Here is a 23,117-nt window from a genome sequence, read left to right as displayed (position 1 = left end):
ATTATTGAATGATTACCGATGTCTCTGATCACCAGAGATCATTTAATTTGATATGCTGAGTGCAATTCTAATTTTATTTTAATTTTGTTTGATATCGATGAATTTGAAAGTTCAGTTTCATAAAGGAAAATGGTGTATGTAAAAAAATGCTGTTGTGCACATCATTGCATGTATATTTCTTTGCACAATACTATTTATTATTATTGTCATAATATCATGAAGTCATAGATTGATATAGGTTGGAAGGGAACTCTGGAGGTCATGTGGCTGAATACCTACACATAATGTCCTAATTTATCTTTATACTCTGCTTTTTTATCATCATTGCCACCTTTCCAAGGGATATTGTAGTTACTTAGCAAGTACCTTCTCCAAAGAATCTCAGAAGCAAATGGGAAGCCTCTCTCTTTTCTGGCACTAAGTCCACCTTATGCAGCAAGATGGATCTGCATGATTTTTCCTCAACCCACCAACTTTAAAATGTCAACCTTTGTAACAGATTTTCCTCATCTCTGTTGGGAAATTTCAACTCCCCCGAGGCTTCAAAATTTACATAAACAAATTCTCCTACTCTTACATTTCTTCTTTGCTTCTAGTTTACATACAAGATGAATAGGTATTTAACTGCTGGTGTTCCTTTATTCATGATCCAGTCATCTGAGCTGATGAGAAATGAAGACAGTCAACCATTTTAACAAGGCAGTTTTAGAATGCTACAACATTAAAAGTCAACTAGAAATAGTAGCAATAAGAAAATAACTACTCGTTATCCAGAAAAAGAACATAGCAACTGAAGTGATGATCTGAAAATCATTTAAAAGTCCTTATCTCATCTTCTTTGACACAATAATTGGGCATTAGATGAGGAATTAATTCTTAGCGGACAGTTGAACAAATCAAAATTAACATTCAAATTGGACCGTTCTTGAATGTTTAAGTAAAAAGGTTAAAGATAAAATGTTCTGAGATCCCTAAAGGACAAGGTTAGAGCCCACTGGCAGGCTGATGTGAAGAATTATATTCTTAAGTTTTGGTCATTTTCCAAGACCAATAATTTTAGATTCCTAATCAGTATAAAATTCACTGGAGCAAGTTACAAGTAGCAGCTTCACTCTCATTCATAAACACCCTTTAAGGAATGCAGTCTGAACGGGTTTCAATGTAATTTGTGTACACTGCAAGGCTCTCCACAGTGCCAAGGTAGCGTGAGGAGCCTTTTGTGAAAATGAAACATGAACCCATGTTGCCTTACAGTTACAAAACATATCCATAGGGATACTTCTTTTAAATACATGCACCTGTGTGTGTTTATTACTTAACACATTTTGAGTTTAGTTGATGTCTTCTTATGTGATGAGATATTAAGGACTAATAAATAGGTTTGATAATGAAACCATGTGGTCTCCAAAGGCACTACATACATTCTCTTCCTTTTTTTTTTTTTTCAGAATGTCTTAACGCTCACACTGAGATTTCTGCCATGCTGCCTCTATAGTTGCTAGGCAGCAAGGCTTTACCCCCAAACTGTGAGCTCTGTTCTGCATGCTGAAACACTTTCAGATATCCTCAGCAGCTTGAATCTTCTTGCTGAGGGACTTCCTTGATTGAGACCAACTGCTTCCAAAGGTCACAGGCTCTCTGTGGATCAGCCCTTTTCTCTGCTGTGCACAAATCTTCTAATTTTGTACTTCAAGAAACCCTGCAGCAATCGAACCATGGTCCTGATTGCAAAATGCCTTGTGCAGTTGTCTCCTACTAATGCTGCATGGTGCCAATTGCTATGTATAATAGAGTTTATGTGGAAAGTGGTCTCAAAAAGGCATAAGGAAAAAAATATTTATGTGTGCCAAGACTAATGAAAAAGCCACTCAAAGATACTAAAGTTGTCCCTTTTTTTTTTCTTTGTATTTATTTATTGTCTTTTTCCCTAGGACAAGTTCTGGATGTGCTGGAAAAACATAATCTGAGTGACAAAACTCTTGTATATTTTACATCTGACCAAGGGGCTCATGTTGAAGAAATTTCTAGTGCTGGCGAAGTCCATGGAGGATACAATGGCATATATAAAGGTGAACATTCTCTGATTATTCTTGAAAAATGCAAGGAGAAAAGCTATCATCTCCTTGGGTTTGCACCAAAACTGTAATGTACTTTGTGGACAAGGTCAAATCTTCAATCTTATTGAAATACAGTAAGAATACTTGTTTTCATTCTTTTTAATAAAATTCAGTGAGTATTCTTGTTTGGTTTTTTTTTTTACCAGAGATTAAGTTCTTTTCATTCTTTCACTGGGTAGTGGCCGTGTAATTTGTTTTCAACTCATATTTCAGGGGACAAGATCAAAGAAATCCATCAATTTTTGGAAAGTCATTTACCAAACTTAAAACTTTTAGTTGTAGAAAGAAGTAAATTGCCCTCAGGTATGATTTTCTTTTTCTATATAGTATCACAGAACTAAAAGATCTCATAGTAGTTGAGTTTGGAGGGCATCTCCCACTGTCTGCAGTCCTAGCCCCTGCAGAGCAAGGTCAGCTAAAGCAGGTTGCTCAGGACTATATCCAGTCAAGTTATGAAAATCTCCAGTGATGAAGACTTCAAAGCCTCTCTGGGTGACTTTCTCCAGTGTTTAATCACACCCACCATAAAAAAAAATCTTTTTCTTATGTTTAGATGAAGCTTTCTGTGCTTCTTGTCCTGTCAAGGGGCCCCACAAAAAAGGGTCTGGCTCTGTCCTCTTTATTCACGTAAATCCATACAGCTGGATAAGATCCCACTAAGCATTCTCTTCTCCAGGCTGAACATCTCTCTCAGTCTCTCCTCATATGTCAAATACTCCAGCTGGATAATCGTTGTCTGGCCTTCCTTTGAACTCACGCCAGTATGTCCACATCTCCTGTACTGGGGAGTTCTTCACTTGAACCCAGTGCTCCAGGTATGTCTCACCAGTGCTGAGCAGAGAATAAGACTTGCTGGAAACATTCTTCCTAATGCAGCTCAGAATGATGTTGGCCTTCCTTGCCAGAAGGCACAATGCTGGCTGATGTTCCACTAGTTGTTGACTAGGACCCTCAGGCCCTTCTCTGCAGAGCTGCTTTCCGGCAAGTCATCCCCCAGATTTCATTGGTGTTAGAGGTTACTGCTGTGCAGATGCAGGTCTTGGTATTTCCTTTACTGAATTTCATGAGGTTCCATTTGGCCCATTTCTCCAAACCTCTAAAGGTCCTTCTGGGTGGTAGCTTCCCAGTTTTATATCATCTGCAAAACTTCAGAAGGGAAAAAATATAGACACACAAAGTAAGCAATAACAATACAATGAATTTTTCAAGTGACAAGACTCCACAGTTTTTAGTCAATAGATATCTGAGAAACGACCCTTATATTTTAAGAGAATTGCCAAGGAAATGCCACAGCAGCAAAACAAGCAATGCCAAAGTCACGAGGTCTGTCTATCAGATGGGTCCCCTTGGGCTAACACCAGAGTGAAATGTACCTTGAACGTTAGCACACAGGCCTTACATAGTGATTTAAGTAATTAAGGAACCATATGGTTACATATCTGTAGCTGTAGGCACAGCCTGAGGTGTTTTAGAAGCTCTAAAAAATATTTACCTTCTCGAGTGCCAGACATAAGATACAGTATAAATGGTGAGGAGGGAAAAAAAGACAAATACACTAGGGAATATGCCTTGCTGAGGAACTTTGAACGAAGTCTTCTCTCTCAAGCCTTGCAAAATTTTGTATTCATACTTACAGAACAAAGAAAAACTTGAAATAGATCTTACCTGGATTCATGAAAAAATCTGATTGATGGGTTTACTTGGGTAATAATGGGACTTCTTTTTTTTTTTTTCAATGAATTGTGTGGAGTGGCTAAGGGAGCTGGGGTTGTTTAGCCTGGAGAGGAAGAGGCTCAGGAGAGACCTTATCACTCTGTAAAACTATGTGAAACAAGGTTGAGGCCAGGTGGGTATCTGCCTCTTCTCCCAGGCAATGAGCAACAGGACATGAGGATACAGCCTCAAGCTGAGCCAGTGAAGTTTTAGGTTGGACATTAGGAAGAAGTTCTTCACAGAAGGAGTGGTTGAGCATTGGAGTGGGCTGCCCAGGAAGGTGGTAGGGTCACCATCCATGGAGATTTTTAAGAAAAAATTGGATGTGGTGCTTAGTGCCATGGTCTAGTTGATAAGGTGGTGTTAAGTCGTAGTTTAGACTTGATGATCTCAGAAGTCTTTTCCAGCATGGTTGATTCTGTCATTCTGTGATTCTGTTTACTGTGCTGTGCTGGCAAATGTAATATACAATGGGTTAGAAAATAATCACAGTGTAAGAAACAGAATCATTATTTGATGACATTCATATAAAATAAAAAGGAATTAAAAGACCCATGCAATCAGTTGAATATACTTCTACCATTTTAAAATACAATGAATTCTGCTTTATCTTCCACTCCCTCCATCTCCATATCCGTCCTTAGTTTAACAGGTATATTATGCATCATTTTCAAAAGGGCTGAAGTGGAAATGATCAATTAATTGCATAATTAGCAATTTTCATACATAGGAATTTATTAATATTAAAAGTCATGTGCGATGAAAAGTGTTAGGGGTGTGTAAATCTCTGGCAGAGTTAATGAGACCAGACCTGTGAAGTCCCAAGTCTCAGGCACTGGTATAACAGTGTGCCTAAAAAAGCAAAAGGACCATCTTTATGCTGCTTGTGCTCATGTGTGTGCCCACTAGGAATTTGCTTCATCTGATGAGTAGTTTAAAAAACTGGGAGACATACATGACCTTTCTCTGTTTCTACCAGTCAATCTCCACTACTTATCTTTTTGTATATGAGTGCTGTATAAATGTGAATATGAATCAAGCCACTTAACCCTCTTGTCAGAGCTGGAGCGGTATGCTCAGCAATAATTGATTGGTTCTGCCCTAGAATCAAAAGCTCTCAACAGATCTCCACAATTCTAACTCACTAATTTGTCTTGATATCCAGCCAAATAAGCACCAATGATAAAATTTAAGAGGTGTTTGGAGACTTAGGCCAGTGCTACAAGACTGGATGCAAAAAGGGGAAATTACTATTTGAAGGTTTCATTGCCCTGGATTCTGACTATGGAACAGTCTCTATAAATTTGGATAGCCCTTGAAATTGAAAACCAGAGCTAACCAGTGTTTAAGCAATTGCTGCCATACAGAGTCTGGTTTATCTCTGCAGTATCCTTTTTCAGAAGACATTATATGGTAATATTGAAGTGATGGATGAAAATCTCTTTCCAGTGGCCTTTTTCTGACATTTAGTTATCAGGATCAGAGTCTACGTAGTAAATAAGAAAATCCCTAAGAAGATCTCCTAATCCTAGATAGTATGACCTTGGTTAAAGATGTGAATCCTGACAACTGAGATTCCACAAAAATTTTTAGCATTAGTTATATAATTTTTCATCATATGGAAATGAAATTCTACTCTGAGTCTTTTTAAATTCTGAGCATAGCCTCTATCACTTGTCAATGAGAACACAGTGCTTTCATTTACTATTTTGAAATAGGACAGTTGCAAATTTCATATCATTTCAACTCTCTGATATAAGATAAAGGAGGGAAAAGGTTTTATATTTTCCCTGGCTTACCTTTGTTTTAAATACTTCTCTGGTGCCTCTTTGCCTTTAATACCTCATTCAGAAGATAATTGTCTCTTCTGTCTCTCTTATCAATCTTAATTGATGACCTCGTCCCTAATTTCTTGTTGTTTTCCTCTGTGAATTATTTCTAATTGTGCAATGTATTTTTTAAAATTACTGTACAGGTCAAAACCTTTTGGTTTTTTCCATTAAGTGTCAACTTGTCCATATACTTAATTTCTTAATATTATCCAATTCATCCTATTGACTTTGTATCTTACTGATTACAGATATGCATAAAGCCTTAGTCTTTGTATGGGTTCTTTTTTGAAAGTATGCAATGAAAGTTATAGTCTGAATAACTGAGACCATAGACCCTAGTTCAGTTATTTTTTTCTCCAATGTTCATTGTGCTGCAAATATTTTTACAGAATTTGAAGTTGCATCGTTTCCTGTTCATCCAACTTGGTGTGAAGGGCATTATCTTTTCTTCTGAATTTGATCAACCTCTGATACTTTGTGTCATATGGATTTTTCAATTCTTTGACTCACTTCTCTTTCAAAACTGAAGGAAATATATTAAAATAGTAAGGGGCTTAACACAGAGTAGCATCAAGGTACCTTACTATTGACTTGCTTTTGCAAAGGGTCATAGGCTGTTTGTTTAATCTTTTTGTTTCCTACCTGTTAGATTTTGATTCATGACAACCTTTTGTCTCCTAACCCATGATTAATGTTCCAGTAATTTTTCCTTGTCAAAGATCTTTAAAAGGTTTAAATCTAGATACAGCTTCTAAAGCAAAAAATAGTGACTATTTTAATAAGAATTTCTTCCAACAACTCAAGGTCTTCTTACCAGAACTCATGAAGTACTCCTGGATGCACATGTGATAATATATTAATATTAATATTTTTAGATTGAAATATGGACACTATTATGTGTAACTGATGTCTCTTCTTAAAATTTTCTGTGTAATTTTTTCAGTGGGTTTTTTTCAGTTCTGTTACATTTCTCTGTTGAAAGGGATGGAACACTGAGGTATTGGTTTTGTATATGATTTCCAGGATACCTGCACTGACTTCTCCTTAGGTGTTTTTTACTAATTGTCCCATTGAAGCATGTTCATTTGAGCTAGTCACCATAGCTTTCCTTTAGGAACAGAAATAAGGTTAGTTTTTCAAAATACTTCAGATCTCTACTTCAGAATAAGGTTAATAGAATAAATAAATTAACAGATTTTTTTCTCCATGGAATAAACAAGCAGTGTAAGATGACTGGTTTAAAGGATGGCACTGTATTCTTCTTTGGTACCCTGAGATTTTAAATCTAAATATTTTGTGGTAATTTGTATTTAGTTTCTTAGTGAGTAATTTCTTGAACTGGCTTCAGTGTATATGATCTATAGCAGTAAACAGTAAAGACAATAAAAACTTTTCTCCACACCTTTTCTTGTTATACTATTTCAGTGGTACATATGCAGACAGTAGAAGTCCTCTCTCATTGTCACTTGTTGATGTCTATCCCACTGTTATGTACAGGATTTCTGTGGAGTCTCCTTGCATCTCTTACTGTCAGCTTCTTTTGGATATATATATTTTTCCTGTACCTCAGACTTGTGCATTAGAAACATTGTCTGTCTTTGTACTTCTGAAGCAGTTAGTGCAATGCATACAGGCCCTAGGCTACTGTTGTGCCACCAGAGTAGGTCATGAGTTCTGCTGCTAGTGGAAGTGGAGACCAACACTGATAATGGCAAACTATTTGAACACCATTCATTGTAAGTGCTTTGTGCCTTAAAAATAGGTATTATCATCGTTATTTGTTAATATCCATGAAAAATAATGATGAGTGTTTCCTAAGGAAAAACCCTGATTTTTTTAGTCTACTGCAGATCTATGAGACCTAAACAACAATTGGAGGAATCAATTATCCAATAAGTCATTCAAATTTATTATTTTAATATAAGTTTATACACTCAGTGACAAGTTAGTTCTGCAGATTTTCTTGAAGCTATTAGTAAACTTTTCCTACCTGTAAGCCACAGAGAAATCAAGATGACCATTACTTTGGCCCCAAGGACCATGCTATGGCATATTTAGGGATATTTATTAAAGTTTCACTTTTGACTTGAATGAAAGCAGGAGTTTACCTTTTTTTTCAAATGTACTACATTTTTATATTCTCTCTGAAGTGGTCAAGATTTTTAAATGATCAACCCATCTTGTAATTTTGACTGAAACAAAAAGTATCCTGAGAGATCATTTCCTTTGATTGGAAGAAAGGTCGGATGAGGAGATGTCCAAATGAATCATGTCTATTCCATTCACCTGTACAAGAACAGCTCAGATTGAAAATTAGCAAAAACAGTACATGAAACAAGTTAAAAATCAGTAAAATAAAGAGTGAACTTGCCATTGAAAATAAATTGGTTTTTGATTGTTTTGTAAAGTAAACAATAGATTGTTGATATTTGTAGCATAAAGTATATTACATATGGGTAGAATAATTAATTTATTTCTATTTCTGTATTATTCAAGATAATAAATTGGGTTTAGAAGATTTTTTTAATAAGAATATATGAAGGAAAGGGTAATATGATTATAATCCACATGATCTAAGAAAGGTATTTAAAATAGTTTTCATCATTCATGTTAATAACAATTTACCACAGAGTTCCCCTTTATATATCATCCTTTGTAAAAACTCTATTCCCAGAGTTAGATAATAGCAGTCAATTTAAACCAGAGGGAGAAAAAGAAAAGATGTATTCTTTTAGCTAAGATTTAAAATGAGGATATAATGGAAATTTGACATCATGTTGTGGATGACTGCAGAGAGTTATGTATTTTGCCTGCTCCTGTGGATTTTTCAGGAGAGGTAAACATGGGCTATTGTTCAATGTAACACTGAAAGCTGCAACCACTCAGAAAGCATAGATAGCTAAGCATGAAGATGCAGCTTGGTGTATCTTATGCTTTAAAAAAAAACTTTTATAAGAATTTAAGAGAACAAAAATAATATATAGCTAGGCTGCCTAGAGTATGCAAGGCATATAGACTACGAGGTTGCTGTCTTTTCTCCATTTCAGTGTTGTCAAGTCCAAGCAAAATACAAAACTAGTGAGTCAGATCCTTAATATTAAGAGTTGGTTTTTTTTAATAATGATATTTTGTGGATTTTTTTATTGCCCTTCTCATATTTTAGCTATTTGGATGTTTGCTTCATGTTTCAAGCATCAGAAGTAAAAACTTGATTTTTTTTTTTTAGGAAAAAAGAATGCAGAGAAGAATACTTGAGCAAAGTTTAACAGCTAGATTTTTAAAAATCATATATGTCACTGAACACTATTGTAATAAAAGTGAATACCACATAAGCGTAGATAATAGAAGACAGTCTTCTGCAGTGACTTGTAATTCCTGCCCTGGTTCCCTGCTATTCCCAATCTCCAGAGGTATAAAAAAATTATGCTCCAATTAGCCTTTTGAAAGGAAAACAGCAGTCACTTCTTCATAGGCATAAGTGAAGATATAGCCCTACTGTGGAGTCCATTTTGCTTTTTGTATCTTACAGTGGAGAGTCGGAGTGTGCAGAGTTCCTTTGTGCTTGGGTAATGTGCAACTTTTCTGACCTTTTCTGTAGTGATTCAAGAAAATTGCACTGTCAACCTAAGAGCTGTGAAAGTGACACAATATCTAGGTTTTAAGAATTGCAGCATGTGGGAATCAGGTTCACCCCTTATCCTGAAATTTTTCTGTCTTCAGATTACACAGGAGACAACAGTGTAATGAGAATTTACTTAAGCAATCCAATCTAGCTAGCACTGTTACTGGGTTCTGTACACAGAAATAAAAGGAACCTCACACTTAAAGCTACCTACAGTATAGGTCAACTCTTGGAGTTTTCTGTCTGTTGATACTGTTCAGCCAAAAAGGTGCTGTGATGTGTACATAGAACTAGGATCTGACTCATGAACTAAATTATCTCCCTGGCATAGCTGTTCACAGAAAGTATGTTAATTTGAAGATATCTATAATTTTATGTCCTTGTGCTTTTTTTGAATTCTTATTTGGATTTAACTACTCCCACTCAACAGGATTTTCTATGCACCATAGCTCAGTCTTGACCTTTTCCTGCTAGCTAACACCTAATCCCACCAAACTTTGAAAAACCTAATGATTGTTGTACAGGAATAATCTTTTCTACAGAAGATGTACACAGTCTATCGAGACCTACTCTGACCTTGACCTAACAAAATTAACAACTAAGCAGCATACTGTTGGATGAACACTTCCTTTTGCTAGGCAACAGGTGTTCTACACCTCCCCAGATAACAACTTTATGAACTTAAATTTACATTTTTGTTTTGAAAAATCATATTTTTTACAAGAAAGTAAACAAAAATAGTACATGCATCTCATTCTTGAGTTTTAGAATAGGTAGCCAAACACTTTATCATGTGAATGGAATCAGATTTGACTCACTGACAGGAGTAAACTTTTAACAGTGCTCTAGAAGACGGGTAGTCTTGTTGAGATCTGATCTTGGCACTGTTTTCCAAAAACAGCTTAAAGAAATATTGTTGCTTGGCATAATGCTGGATATTAGAAAGTCTGAGTTTTCTGATTGCAGACTAGATGGGTCTCTGACTATTCAATATTATGAATTCTGATAAAGCCCATGAAAAATGTAAGTGGAAATTTGATATAACAAGGACTTGTGAGCTAATACGCTTTCAGCCACCAGAATATGTATAAATGTAGGTAAATATCTCTGCAAAAGAGAATTTTCTATCTTGAAGTTACTATTTACCTTTACGAACAGTGGAAAACCTGTAGAAAACCAGGTGGATTCTGAAACCACTATTACTGAAATAGAAAAGATCATCGAGGACTCAGTAAAACAGATAACATATACATATAGCAAGGGCTGAGCTTGGCACCAAAGGTGCCAAGACATCTATGAGGGGTTTTGGAGGTTAAAGAGGCTGAGGAAACAGAACTCTTAAAGTACTTTGTTGTAATTTTTTTTCTTTTTTTTTTATTTGAAAAAGGGAGATACATGGATAAAGTGGGTTATGGAACACCCTATCTAGACCAAATTCTATATGAAGATTCCTGTAAAGTGCCTTTTAATCTCCTGCAACTATTTACTTTTTTGTAAACTAAATACGTTTATTTAGTTTATTTATACTAAATACTAATACATATTAGTAAATTTACTGTGATAAAGTACTACTCTAGGTGGAAAATCTAGCAAAGTAAAAATAAGAAAAATGCATTTAATGGAAAGATTCTAGCTAAGCAGAAGGTTTAATATTTGGAAATTGAATCTTGTGGAGGGAGCATTATCTAAGAAGTTGATTTCTCAGCAAACAAAACTAATTTTACAGGTGGAAAATCAACAAACTGGGAAGGAGGTATTCGTGTGCCAGGTCTTCTCCATTGGCCTGGAGTGATACAGGCTGGTGCCTATATTGATGAGCCAACAAGTAACATGGATATATTTCCTACCGTAGTCAAACTTGCGGAGGCACAGTTACCCTATGACAGGTATGCTCTGTAGTCATCTCTGTTTTAGAGAAAGGGTTTTATACATTCTGGTGATGTCTATTAAGATGGAGGTGAGAATGTAAGTAAGAAACTGGGTTTTATCCTTACAATAGTATGTTGTCTCTTTTCATATTGACATACTGATATATTTTACAGAAACACTGTATGCAAATACAACTTAACTTGCAGAACAAGCACCAAGCACCAAAAAGATAAGAGAAACCATCAGAGCAACATACTGTCAAATCAAACCTGGAAATATTTACCAAAAGCAAAAATGAATGTAACAAAATAGTTGTGTTCTGCATGAGTGAATGTGGTAGAAAAAGGAACTGCAATTGTAAATTACTTTAAACTTCATGGCCAGCTAGGCTTTTCTCACAAGTGTTTGGTTTTTTTGTTTGCTTGTTTTTTGTTTTTTTTTTTTCCTTTTTTTTTTTTTTTGGTTGGTTGATTTTTGGTTTGGTTTTTGTGTTTGTTTGTTTGTTTGTTTTTGTTGTTCTTGTTGTTGTTGTTTGGATTTTTTTTCCCCTATGCCGAGTTAGTGAAAATAGTCCCTTACAGAGTTTTGCAGCCTGATAAGAAAACTCACTGGGCTTCTGAAATTCATAAGATACCTTACAGACACTGCTACATCTCCAGGCTTTATTTGGTTTGGAAGAGACCCAATCTCAGCAGCAAAGTACCTCCACTTAAGTGCTGTTGCCCTCCAAATCCAGTAAGCAGAGAAACGTGCTGATAAACATATCCTTCAACATCTACAACACACAAATAGCACAAAGCATTGAGAATCCACATGGGGAAGCCCAGTGCTGAGCAGAGTCATTCTGCTAATGATGATTCATTGAGTGCTGGAAGGAAATGGCAGGGTAGGACAAGTGTAAGACATGAAAAATTAGTCAGATTGGTCCTGAGAAATGCCCTACAAGTGGTAACTGTCAAACCTCAGCAGTTCAGATTGGTCCTTATGTGGCAGATACTATGTAGTTTGTTTTCATATTGCTTGAGTGGAGACTAAGTACTGATGTTTTCTCTGATCTCTTTGATAGAAATCCCAATATACTTGTGTAACTTCCACTTGTAGGTTGCTCCACTCTGATTCTTCTGTAAGATTTCTTCCATAGACTGGATGCTGTAAGTACTGCTTCATGTTAGGTCATGGACTATCTTGAAGCATTTTCCATCCAGCAGCTGAATTCCTGTTACTCCACTGAATTCCTCATTAGAAGTAAGAAAAATTATTACAATTGGGATTCAGTCACTGTGAGGGAGCAGGTTAAAAAGAAAAGGAGGAGGTGCTCCTAGTTAAAGAAGAGAAATTATTCATCAGAAAGAGTCATATTCCTGTGAAACTGGCAGCTCTAGGAATGCAAGAGTACTGGCGACATATTAGTGGAGATGCCCTTTTCCCTGTCAACAGGCTCTAAAACAGAAAGTGTAAATATACATGCATCTGTCCTGCTCTTAGTTTGTTAATGAGCAAGCCTGCAGGGGCAAGACAAGTCTGTCACTCAAGAAAACACGACAAATTGAAAGTGGGAGAGACTCTAATTCAACAGACCCCCACAGTCAAGGACGTACCCAGAAGGCAGAGTTATCAGGTAACATAGCTTTAGGAGTTCCAGGATGTTTTCTTGGCTACCATTTGAGAAAAGTGCTACTCATAATGGCTCTGTTGCATACAATTGCTGCCATGAATTTAATCATCATATGTAGCTTATGGCTTAAAAAAGTGAAGTTAGTACCTGTCTTGTTACACTAACATGAAAAATGTTTCATGGTAATGAAAATTAACATAGACATTTTTAAACTTTTTATAAGTTTCAAAAAGTTTTTATGAGACATTGCTCAAAATGCTTAAGAAAGAATTACTTGCTGATATGTATATCAGCAAAAAGTAATTTCCTATAAAACTTATTGTAAAATTTGTAATTCATACCAGGTCAAAAAGGCAGATTGTGATTTCTCCTCTTCCAGCTGATTCCAGCAATTCAAAGGCTTAATTTATGGAAACATTTAAAAGCCTTACTTATTTTATAAGTCAATTTTTATGTAAATTGACTGACTCCTTCAGCGCATGATCAGAATTGTCCAGAAGCATTTAGAGAATTTATATACATATCTATATACACAAATGCGTGTGTGTGTCTGTCTGTCTGTAGTTGATAAATACATATTTAAACATAGTTGATTTTCAAATTTGAAACAACTATTTCTGTCTTAAATTCAGGTATGCATAATATGCTGGACCGAATTCTTACCATTACTTCTGGGGATGCTAACAGAGCGCAGCATATATTTCTCTAGTTTAGTTTTAGGATTACTTTGGCCAGGGTACTCCCAAACGCTTGAGCAGGTGCACGTGAAGGACTGTGTTGTAGCAATTTATTCACATATATCTGGTCACTTTCTCGTTAAAAAAAACCCAAACAAACCAGAGTTGAGAAAACAACCATTCATAATGACAAAATGTAAAATTAATGTTTACTTAAGGAATGTAAAAATCAAAGGAAAGAGCACATGAAGGTTTTTCTTCGACTTAACCAGATGGAGGTGGCCATTCAGATTTTGGGTTTTTTTACTAGCAGATGTGCAGAGTTATAATACTTTCTCAGTAAAGTGAGGTTTGGATTCTTCTGATTTTGAAATGCTTTCCTATTCAGAATTATTGATGGACATGATCTGCTGCCCTTACTTCAAGGAAAAGTTACTCGATCTAAGCATGAATTTCTCTTCCATTACTGTAATGCATATTTAAATGCAGTGCGCTGGCATCCAGGAAACAGTAAGTAAACTTGCCTGTTCACATTTTAAATATTTAATATTATTTTTATTGCCGCTTGAAAAGAATCAAGAGGAAGCCTTGGGCAATAGTAACAAAAAATTGCTTAAAATATCTAGGCTTTTTCCTTCTCTTTCACTTTTCTCTTTGCTAGAATGTGCCTATTCACCATTTCACTGTTTGACATTAGTTTGTTACTATACATTAATGTTATATATCAATCCAACACTGAGATCTGTGGTATCGGAAAATTTCCTTTTTCAAAACCTTCCTGAGAGAGAGTCTGTGTTACAGAATGAAGTAGTCAAGGTTAACTCTTACACTGTCCTAAAAATATACAGGTAATGGAATGGCTTGCTGAATAACAGCACAAGTATGATGTCAGTCTGGCTGTTTTTATTATTCAGATAGCAAAGTATAGAAGAATCACTGAGTCAAAGTCATAATTATCCAATAAATGAATATAGTATTATAAGGTCCTTTTTCATGTTTTTTATGAACGACATAATTTTATTTTGTAGGCCAAGGAAAAAAGCATTTCTCACTGTTTTGCTCCTTTTTCACTAACAGCTCACTGTTTCTAGTAGCACCTTCCACATTAACCAAAGCATATTTCCTTTTCTATAAAAATCTCTGTGCTGAATGAAGTTAAACACACATTTGTCCCATCTCAGTTGACATTCAAAGTGACGACTTGTGTTACAGCTTCAAAATGATGATCCAAAACAAGCTTTGGCATCAGTTTTTTTTATTTAAGTACTTTGGGAAAGGATTTATTTAATAGTTAATGTGCAAACTTAGAGTGAGTTGGAAACGTTGTCTTCTTGGTCATCTGTAGGCTGACTTTCTACCTGTCTTGGACTTAAAACTAGGAAAAGGGAAAATATTACATGTCACGTTTATTTACCACTACTTTGCCTATATGTCTTGCATTTGATAAATAATCATAAGGCAGAACCAAGCAATCAGATCTACTACTCTTTTGTATATGATGCTGGACAAAATTATCCTGAGTCATTATGAGAGAAGTAGACAGAGCTTTTGGCAGGCAGAGAGGCATTTTTTCTCAAACATATACCTTTGCAAGATGACCTATCCCTTGTCTGAGAAAAGGGTCAGCTTTATTAAGTGAAGGGGAATGTGCTGGGAAATGTGTGAGAGTAACAAGGGGGGACTAGTCTATTGTATTTATTTGATGAGTAACACTGTAGATTGTTATTCTTCCTTTCACCAAGGCATTCAAAGGACAAAGCCCACTCAGAACCTGGCAATAACATTTTTATAACATTGAGCTGATGTTTGTAGAAGGTTGTTATGGCTTAATTCCAGATGGCAACTAAGCCCCACACAGCCACTCTAACCTGGTGGCATGGGGGAGAGAATTGGAAGGGTAGAAGTGAGAAGACTTGTGGGTTGGGATAAAGTTTAATAGGTAAAGCAAAAGCAACACATGTCAGCAAAGCAAAACAAGGAATTCATTCACTATTTCCCATTAGCAGGCAGATGTTCAGCCATCTCTGGAAAAGCTGGGCTCCATCACACGTAGCGGTGACTTATGGAAAGTGGAAAACAAATGCCATCACTCTGAATGTCTCCCTCTTCCTTCTTCTTCCCCCAGCTTTATATGCTGAACATGATTGCATATGGTGTGGCATATCCCTTGGGTCAGTTGGGATCAGCTGTCCCAGCTGTGTCTCTTCCCAGCTCCTTGTGCACCCCCAGCCTGCTCACTGGTGGGGTGGGGTGAGAAGCAGAAAGGCCTTGACTCTCTGCAAGTGATACTCTAATAACTAAAACATCCCTGTGTTATCAACACCATTTTCAGCACAAATCCAAAACATAGCCCATACTAGCTCATCATCAGTGAAGAGAATAAACTCTATTCCAGCCAAAACAAGCAGAAAGGGGTTTTGTTATGCTACCTTGTCAGCCTACATTGAGAGTAGGCAATACTACAGTGAGAGTAGACAATAGCCAGGTATTTCTCTCTACTGTCTTTTGTAGGAATCCTCTCTGAGGGTTTAACATCTTCTTCTTTCTTACTTGTCCAGTCTTAGATCTTCAAAAATGCCTTTTCTATGTAGACAATGCAGTCGGATTTGTAAAGATATTTGTTGAAGTCAGCTAAAGTTTCACCCCTGTTTATGTCTCCACCACTTGTTATTGTCTTAGAGAGATAAATAAGCTGGCACTGCAGCTGTCGGCACCTGATGCTATCTGCTTTGTTATGGGCACTCCTGTGGAAAAACAAGTATGGTTGGTTTTTTTTCTGATATGTCAGCAGCTGTATATGGTGCAACTAATAATTTCAAAATGCATTATATTATTAATTATTAGTTAGAGTGTTATTGTCTTATAACCTCCCACCATAGCTCAATCTTTACATCTTATCTCAGAGTCCATCCATAGTTGCTATTTCTATTGAGTGATATTTTAGTATGTGAAAATTAATACAAGTACAGCAAAAATATAGTGCAATGGTTTGGGTTGGTTTTTTTCTCCTGGAGAAGCAATTATTTTGAACATCTGATTCAAAAATGTTCAGAGCTTTTGTCTAGTAGCAAAGAACTAAATTAGAAGTATCCTATAGCAACAGTTCGTACCTTATGTTTAGGAATACATCCAAGAAAGTGAATAAGGTCATGTTCATTAAAAACAGACTAGAAAGCTGGAAAATGGTGCAACTTTCACTTAACCTCAGCATGCTACTATTATCACTTGCAAGACTGTAGTCTTCAGGGTTTGGTTGTAGACTGAGCACTGTTTTCCGCTCTACATGTATTCCATGTCTAACATGCTCTGTGGCCTAAATAAAACCATATTCCTCCATGAGCTCATGCATTTTCCAGTATCCAGAAATGACTGTAGAATCTCTCTTCATTTAGTTCCTCCTTGCCAATGACGGTGATATTAAGGAAAAATGCATATATCAAGAATTGAGGGGGAAGCAAAAGTTCTGCTAAGCTATTTAGTCTCTTTTTTCCTCCATCACTCCACAGTTCCCTTAGTTACTTTATCTTTGCCATTGTTAGATTTCAACTGTGCTTCAGTCTGAAACCCCTTCTTTTGGTTTAATTTTTGACTCTTAGGTTAAAATTTAGTGTATGTTAAATTTCTAGTAGTTGCACATCTTTTCCTTGCTTGCAAGCTTCCAGAGTCTGACTTAAGCAGATGTGTTTCTCACATCATTCAGGGAAGGTCAGAAACTTCAGAGTGAACAATTACCATTTTGCATTTATATATTTAGAGGCTAAGCATTCCTCCTAACCAAATCAATACACATCTTCATTAAGATATATTAGTTAGGTCAGTTATTACATTCATAATATAATTTCCCCTTCATCAGCCCTTTGAAGGAACATTTAGAGGATATGTGCCACACAATGCTTTTTTCAACCAGCACTTTCAGAATTTAAGCCTTGTATTTTCTACAGAGACATGAGGAAAATAATGTCTCTTTTTTCTATTTTACCTGATGCTAGAACATAATGCACATTATTCTTCACATTCTGAATTAAAAAAAATGAATGAAATATCAGGCAATATTCTTTGCTCATGATTCTTGTCTCATTCTTGCAGATTCATGTATGTGGAAACTTGCTATAAGTGCCTTGAAAATACAGTCCTAGTCCTCAGAGGATGATTTCCTATTATTTTGAAACCTTATAAATATGTGTAATTTAAATTATCTGTTAAAAATATAGAGAGAAAGACGTGCTAAAACAGCATCAACAAAGTACAGCCATTTCCCATTAACAATAATTATTCTCCACAGCTGCCTAGTGTGTCATATAGGTACCAATATATGAAAGGAGCAACTTTAGAAAAAACCACTAAATTTTCTTTCTGCCTAGTAAGATGTAATCACCTAATTTTTTTTAAATCATTGAGTAATTTTTTGTCATTAGGCATTTTCAATATGAAAACTAAACAGATGTAGGATATGCCTTTATTTTCTTGAGCTAAGCCACCCAAAATTTTGTGTTGCTTTCTGTGGTGTATGCCAGATTATGTTTTGGCCTATTTTAAGTTAGATCCCATTTTCTTCTGCTCAAGCAAGTTGACCAGTTCTTGTGTATTTGCTAATGTTATAATTTAGCATTTCTGAGTATTAAAAAACTATCAAGAGCTCTGTCTCCAGAACATTACTGGCATATGAATCAGTGCTAATAAAAATGCATTGCTATGACAACTTAATTAAAAGTGGAGAATTAATCAGATACAGAGCAAATCTACAGTTGAATGGAACTACTGCGTCTTTCAGACTGCTCTGATTGTGTGCAAAATTTTGATTTGATAAGGAGGAAATATATTGTAATACTGTGTAATAAAGTCTGAGAAATATAATGTAATACAGTCAGCATTATAAAGAAATAATGATCTTCATAGTATTTTGGTACTACTAATAAAAATATACTAATGTTTTTGATAAATGCTGGAGTGATTTTACTAGCAGGACTTCACCTTTTCTAATTCAAAATATATTTCATTATTCAGTGAAAAATGTCATTCAGTAAATAAAAGAGGTGTGCTGTGGCAAGTTAAATTGAAGCACACTAGACCATAGAGTCAAACTAGCTTATCATGCAAATATAATGACTTTTAAAGACAGTAGAAGTTCACTAAAAAACTTTATATAGAAATTTCCTGCTTTGCCTCACTTACCAAACAGGATACATTTCAATTGGTGTTTATACTGAGTTTCTTGTACGTTGTGATCTGCTGCGTTTATTGGAAATAGTTCAATCAAATTCTTTCTGTTTTATCACAGAATTCATAACCATGCTATTCCTGGCTGTTGCAATGTTCTCCAGCATCATGAGTATTTCATGAGACACATTTTGTTCTTTGGCTAGAGGTTACAGGCTCTTCCCAGTCTCACATTTAGCCTTTTCTACATTTTCAGCTGTTACAAGTTAAACACAAACAAAAAGAGAATGAGAGAGGAATATTTTGTTTTGCAGTTTTCACACTGGATATGTAGGATAAATTTACAGAATAGTGTCTTGGGTTTTTTTAAGAGGTTCCTCCAGATTTAGTTTGACTGAAGGCGTTGGAGTGATAATAAACAGAGTACAAAGCATGAAAAATCTGCTCAGAATGACCATTTTATAGCAACTTCTGGTTTGGACAGGTACAACCTTTCTTGTGAAATTGAGTTAAAATAAGGCCTGTTTCTGAGGAAATGAAATAGGAGGATTATCTTGAACTTTTCCTTACCTCTCAAAAGCACTATGTTATGCATACCTTAAGGGTTAGTAAGGGTTACCTTATTAATTAGGAGGCTTGCATTATTTACAATGCCATTCTAAGCTTATCTTTTTTGTAATATCACGTTGAGTGTTAATAGTTAAAACTGTAAAGTGAATTCATTTGCTTAAAGAACACTGGCTTGTGAGCACAATATTGTACTGAGAGGGAAAGTGCAGGAGTTGGAGTTTAGACAGGTAGCAAAAGCTGGAAAACCTCTATGAAACTCCATAGAACCAGCTTGAAATGTTTTTTCTACATTCAAGTTCTCAGTGTGAGTGTAAGTGAATCTAGTGGTTGTCTCTAGCAAATAGAAATGCATTAATTTGTATATGACAGAGATTTTGGAGTGTAAGTGGTGTCAATACACTTCTGTTTGAAAATGCCAGTTGTTCAGTCCTCTTAGTGCATCTAAGAAATGCAATACATCCACAAAATAAATTAACAGTTCTGTTTTCCCTGAAGTAGAGGGTATTAGGAATATCTCTAAGTACTTGTTATTTTAAAGATGTCTCCTAATATTGCTTTTACTTTCTTAATATAAACAAGAAATTTCAATTCATACATTCTTTAAAGCCTCATAAGCCTTTTTTTCATTACTTCCTTAGTAATAGGAGAGCATTTTTTCAGTGTGATAGTGAATGAATGCTATGGTATCTTCATATGTAAACTGTGGGATGTGCTTGTCATACACAGTAGACCCATTGTCAGAACCCTTGTCTAGTTTTTTCCTATTCTTTTTGCTTGCTTCTCTGAGGAGCTTTTTCCATTTACAGTTTATGTGCCTTCTCTCTGGGGAACAAAGGACTTGGATTATGTTGTTACAGATTAGTAAAGACTCACATTGACCGTGAGAATGCCAACAGTTATAGTTCCTTTCATTGCTTAATAGGACAAAGGAAGGTAAATTTAATAGAGGCTTGATCCAGAACTTTCTTCTTTTGCACAACATCTTCAAAGGAAGATATACTACCATGTGACTGTAACTGTTGTCAAGGAAACACTTTGTTTTCTTACAAAGGAATATCTTTTTTTATCAGATCTTATCATACCAATCTCATATCTTTTCTCAGAAAATAACAAATGAGAAAGGATAAGACAGAACGGGTAAATATTTGAAGCAGTAAAATTTTCCTATTGTCACAAAAATTTTAGATTTCTAGCTAGAAATAATAAACTTTTTTATAGTCAAAGTAAAATTGATATAGGAACAATTTTGTCTTAGAGAGCCATTCCCCCAGTGAAAGACCATGGTAAATGTCATATGACATTGACGTTATACACACAGACTTTCAGTGATCATATCATATTGCTTTTTCTTCATATAAAAATAGCAAACTTAACATATTGGTCTTGAATTCAAGATTTCCTGACCTAAATTAGTAATGTTTTCAGTGAACAGGGAGAGGGTGACAGGTTTCAGTGATCATATAAAGGCAAAGGCATTTAAAGCAGGTAATTCAGTATTATTTAAACTTCAGTTTTAATGGCTTGCTGTCAGATATTGTGTCATGCACTTGTGACATGTACAAAAGAAAAATTTTAAGAGCTAACACTTAAATAGAAAAAGGTATCTGAGTTAGAACAACTGTCTAATATTTTTAAATATATTTATAAAGTTAGCGGTAGTCAAAACAAATGTAAATAACAACAACTACATGAAAGAATAGATAAAAATGCACTGCAACTTTCAAAAATTAATTTCAGCTTACCAAGTAACATAAAAAGTGGGTCCTTAACAGTATCTGGAGCATTACACTTCCAAAAATATCTTTAGTTCAGTGTTGGATTTGAGCCTGCAGCATTTTGCATGTTACATTCAGAACATAGCGCTGATTCATCCTTATTTTAAAATCAGATTCAAATGGCATATGGTGTCTTAGGCAATGTTCTTCAAGGGAAGTAGTTAATACATGCACAACCCACGTAGACTATTTGGTGTGCCACCGCTTCTAACATCATATTGTTACTCCTAGAAAAGAAAGCAAACTATTTGTTTATTGAAAAATTCCCTGGAAACTTGACTGTCAAGAGCAAGGTGACTTCTCAGTGTGCCATAAAAGACCATGCCATGAAAGGCAGAAGTAATTGTAGAAGAAAACAGTGGATGGTCTGAGGGTAGGGGCACTTGGACAGTATTATGCTGGAGGCAATATGTTGATCTGTGGATGATGTGTAGTTGCTTCTGAATGAAAGTTCTATCAGTACTTTAGGCAGACAACACAACCAGAAATACTCAATTATCAGTGTAATTGTTCTCAGTCTGAGAAAAGCTCACACTGCAGTACAAACAGTGAGCTTTCTGTTGCTTTCAGAGCTTTTTTTGTGGTCTTCAAGTTTCAGAGGACACATAATGCATTGCATTGTTCAAGTATCTTTTGTTAAGACATCCATAGTTTCCTAAAACTAAAAGTAAGGGGATAAACCCCCACAACAAAAAAAAACAAACAGCTTTCTATAATTTGTTTCTTGTTTTGTTGTTCTTAGTAGGGAAATTTTGTAGATGGATTTGTATGAACAATTTTTGAAACTGAAAACAACTACATTTCACTAGTAATTTGTTATTATAGTTCTTTCAATGACTTCCTAGTAGAAATGCAAATTTGGTGAAGTAGTATAGAATAAGTTCTTACAGATGTGACATTTTTCAAATTTATTCAAATTTTTACCCCCGAGTTTGTTGAAAATAATTTTTCAGATGTACTTCACAGTTCCATTGGGCAATGGAACAGGCTCCCCAGGGAAGTGGTCACAGCACCAAGCCTGACAGAGTTCAAGAAGTGTTTGAATGATACTCTCAGGGACATGGTGTGACTCTTGAGGATGGTCCTGTGCAGGGCTAGTTGGACTTGATGATCCTTATGAGTCCTTTTCAACTTAGCATATTCTGTGATATTAAGGAGATATTTTGTGGTCCCATAGGCATGGTACTCTAATGCAAACATTTCTGAGACTCACTTACTCCTCTTCAAGACTGACATTTTAAAGCAAAATAGGTTTCTACCATTCATAGTAGAGGGGGAAGTTAGAAATCATGGTGCAGTCACAACATTAAAAGTCAACAAGATCATAAAACCCCAATAAAGATCATGATAATTTAGCACTTAGAATTAGCACTGGTGCAATAAAGAAAGGGTGACCCTTTTAATAATAGGAAATATTAGTCATCCTTAAGATAATTTTGTCATTACCAAATGTGTGCTAATTTTTCATGTATAACCTGTTACCTGTCTGTTGTACATTAATTTTTAAAAGGTATTATATCATAGAAGCAATATTCTCAATCACCTCACATGCTTAGTGAAAAGAGTAGAGTCTTCAAACTCCATAAAGTCTTCAAGATTAACTTAATTATATTATCTGGACTCTCTTTAATGCCGTAGGATGTCATATAAGCAACTTTTCAGTCTGTGGCTCTTTTCTGTCTGTATGGTCCTGTTCGGTGGTGAAGGGAGACTGAATCTCATTATAGTTACCTAAGCATTAGTTCTTATCCTTGGCAGGAAAACTACTTAGCCAGCAAAGCATTTTAGTTTGGGCTCAACAATGTCTTAACCTACTGTGCTGTTGATTACTCCAATTTAAATTCTCTACTCTAGCTCTTCTTTTTTTTTTTTTGATAGAATTGTAATTTTTGAAGACTTTTTGGTTCACACCTTTTTCTTTTTTTTTTTTTTTTTTTTTTTTTTAAACAGGCAAAGTGCCCCTCCTACCCCTACCCAATTTCAAGCTCCTTATGTTGCAATAGCCAGCACTGCTAATAAGTTGTTTGGTGAAGCTGCTGAAGTAGTACCCTGATACATATGCACAAAGTTAGAGAGAGGGAATAGCAGAGTATAAATATAATGAAGATTTTGACTTTAGCACAACAGAAGTATGAGGCAGAAATATTAAACAGGACATTGTGAGTAAATA

General features: G+C 35.5%; 1 protein-coding gene across 4 annotated transcripts in view; it reads left to right on the top strand.

Annotated features, from left to right (window-relative positions):
• STS (steroid sulfatase) overlaps positions 1-23,117 on the top strand; it is a 106,892-nt gene that overhangs the window by 65,394 nt on the left and 18,381 nt on the right. For all 4 annotated transcript variants that reach the window (XM_032678769.1, XM_032678767.1, XM_032678768.1 and 1 more), the window contains 3 exons: positions 1,932-2,069; positions 11,011-11,170; positions 13,834-13,955. In XM_032678769.1, the coding sequence (XP_032534660.1) occupies positions 1,932-2,069; positions 11,011-11,170; positions 13,834-13,955 (420 nt within the window). The remainder of the gene's footprint in view (positions 1-1,931; positions 2,070-11,010; positions 11,171-13,833; positions 13,956-23,117) is intronic.

This window comes from Chiroxiphia lanceolata, chromosome 2 (genome assembly GCF_009829145.1).
Source record: "Chiroxiphia lanceolata isolate bChiLan1 chromosome 2, bChiLan1.pri, whole genome shotgun sequence".
Classification (NCBI taxonomy): Eukaryota; Metazoa; Chordata; class Aves; order Passeriformes; family Pipridae; genus Chiroxiphia; species Chiroxiphia lanceolata.
Note: the sequence above shows the minus strand (reverse complement) of the source record. Positions and strands in the feature narration are given on the sequence as shown.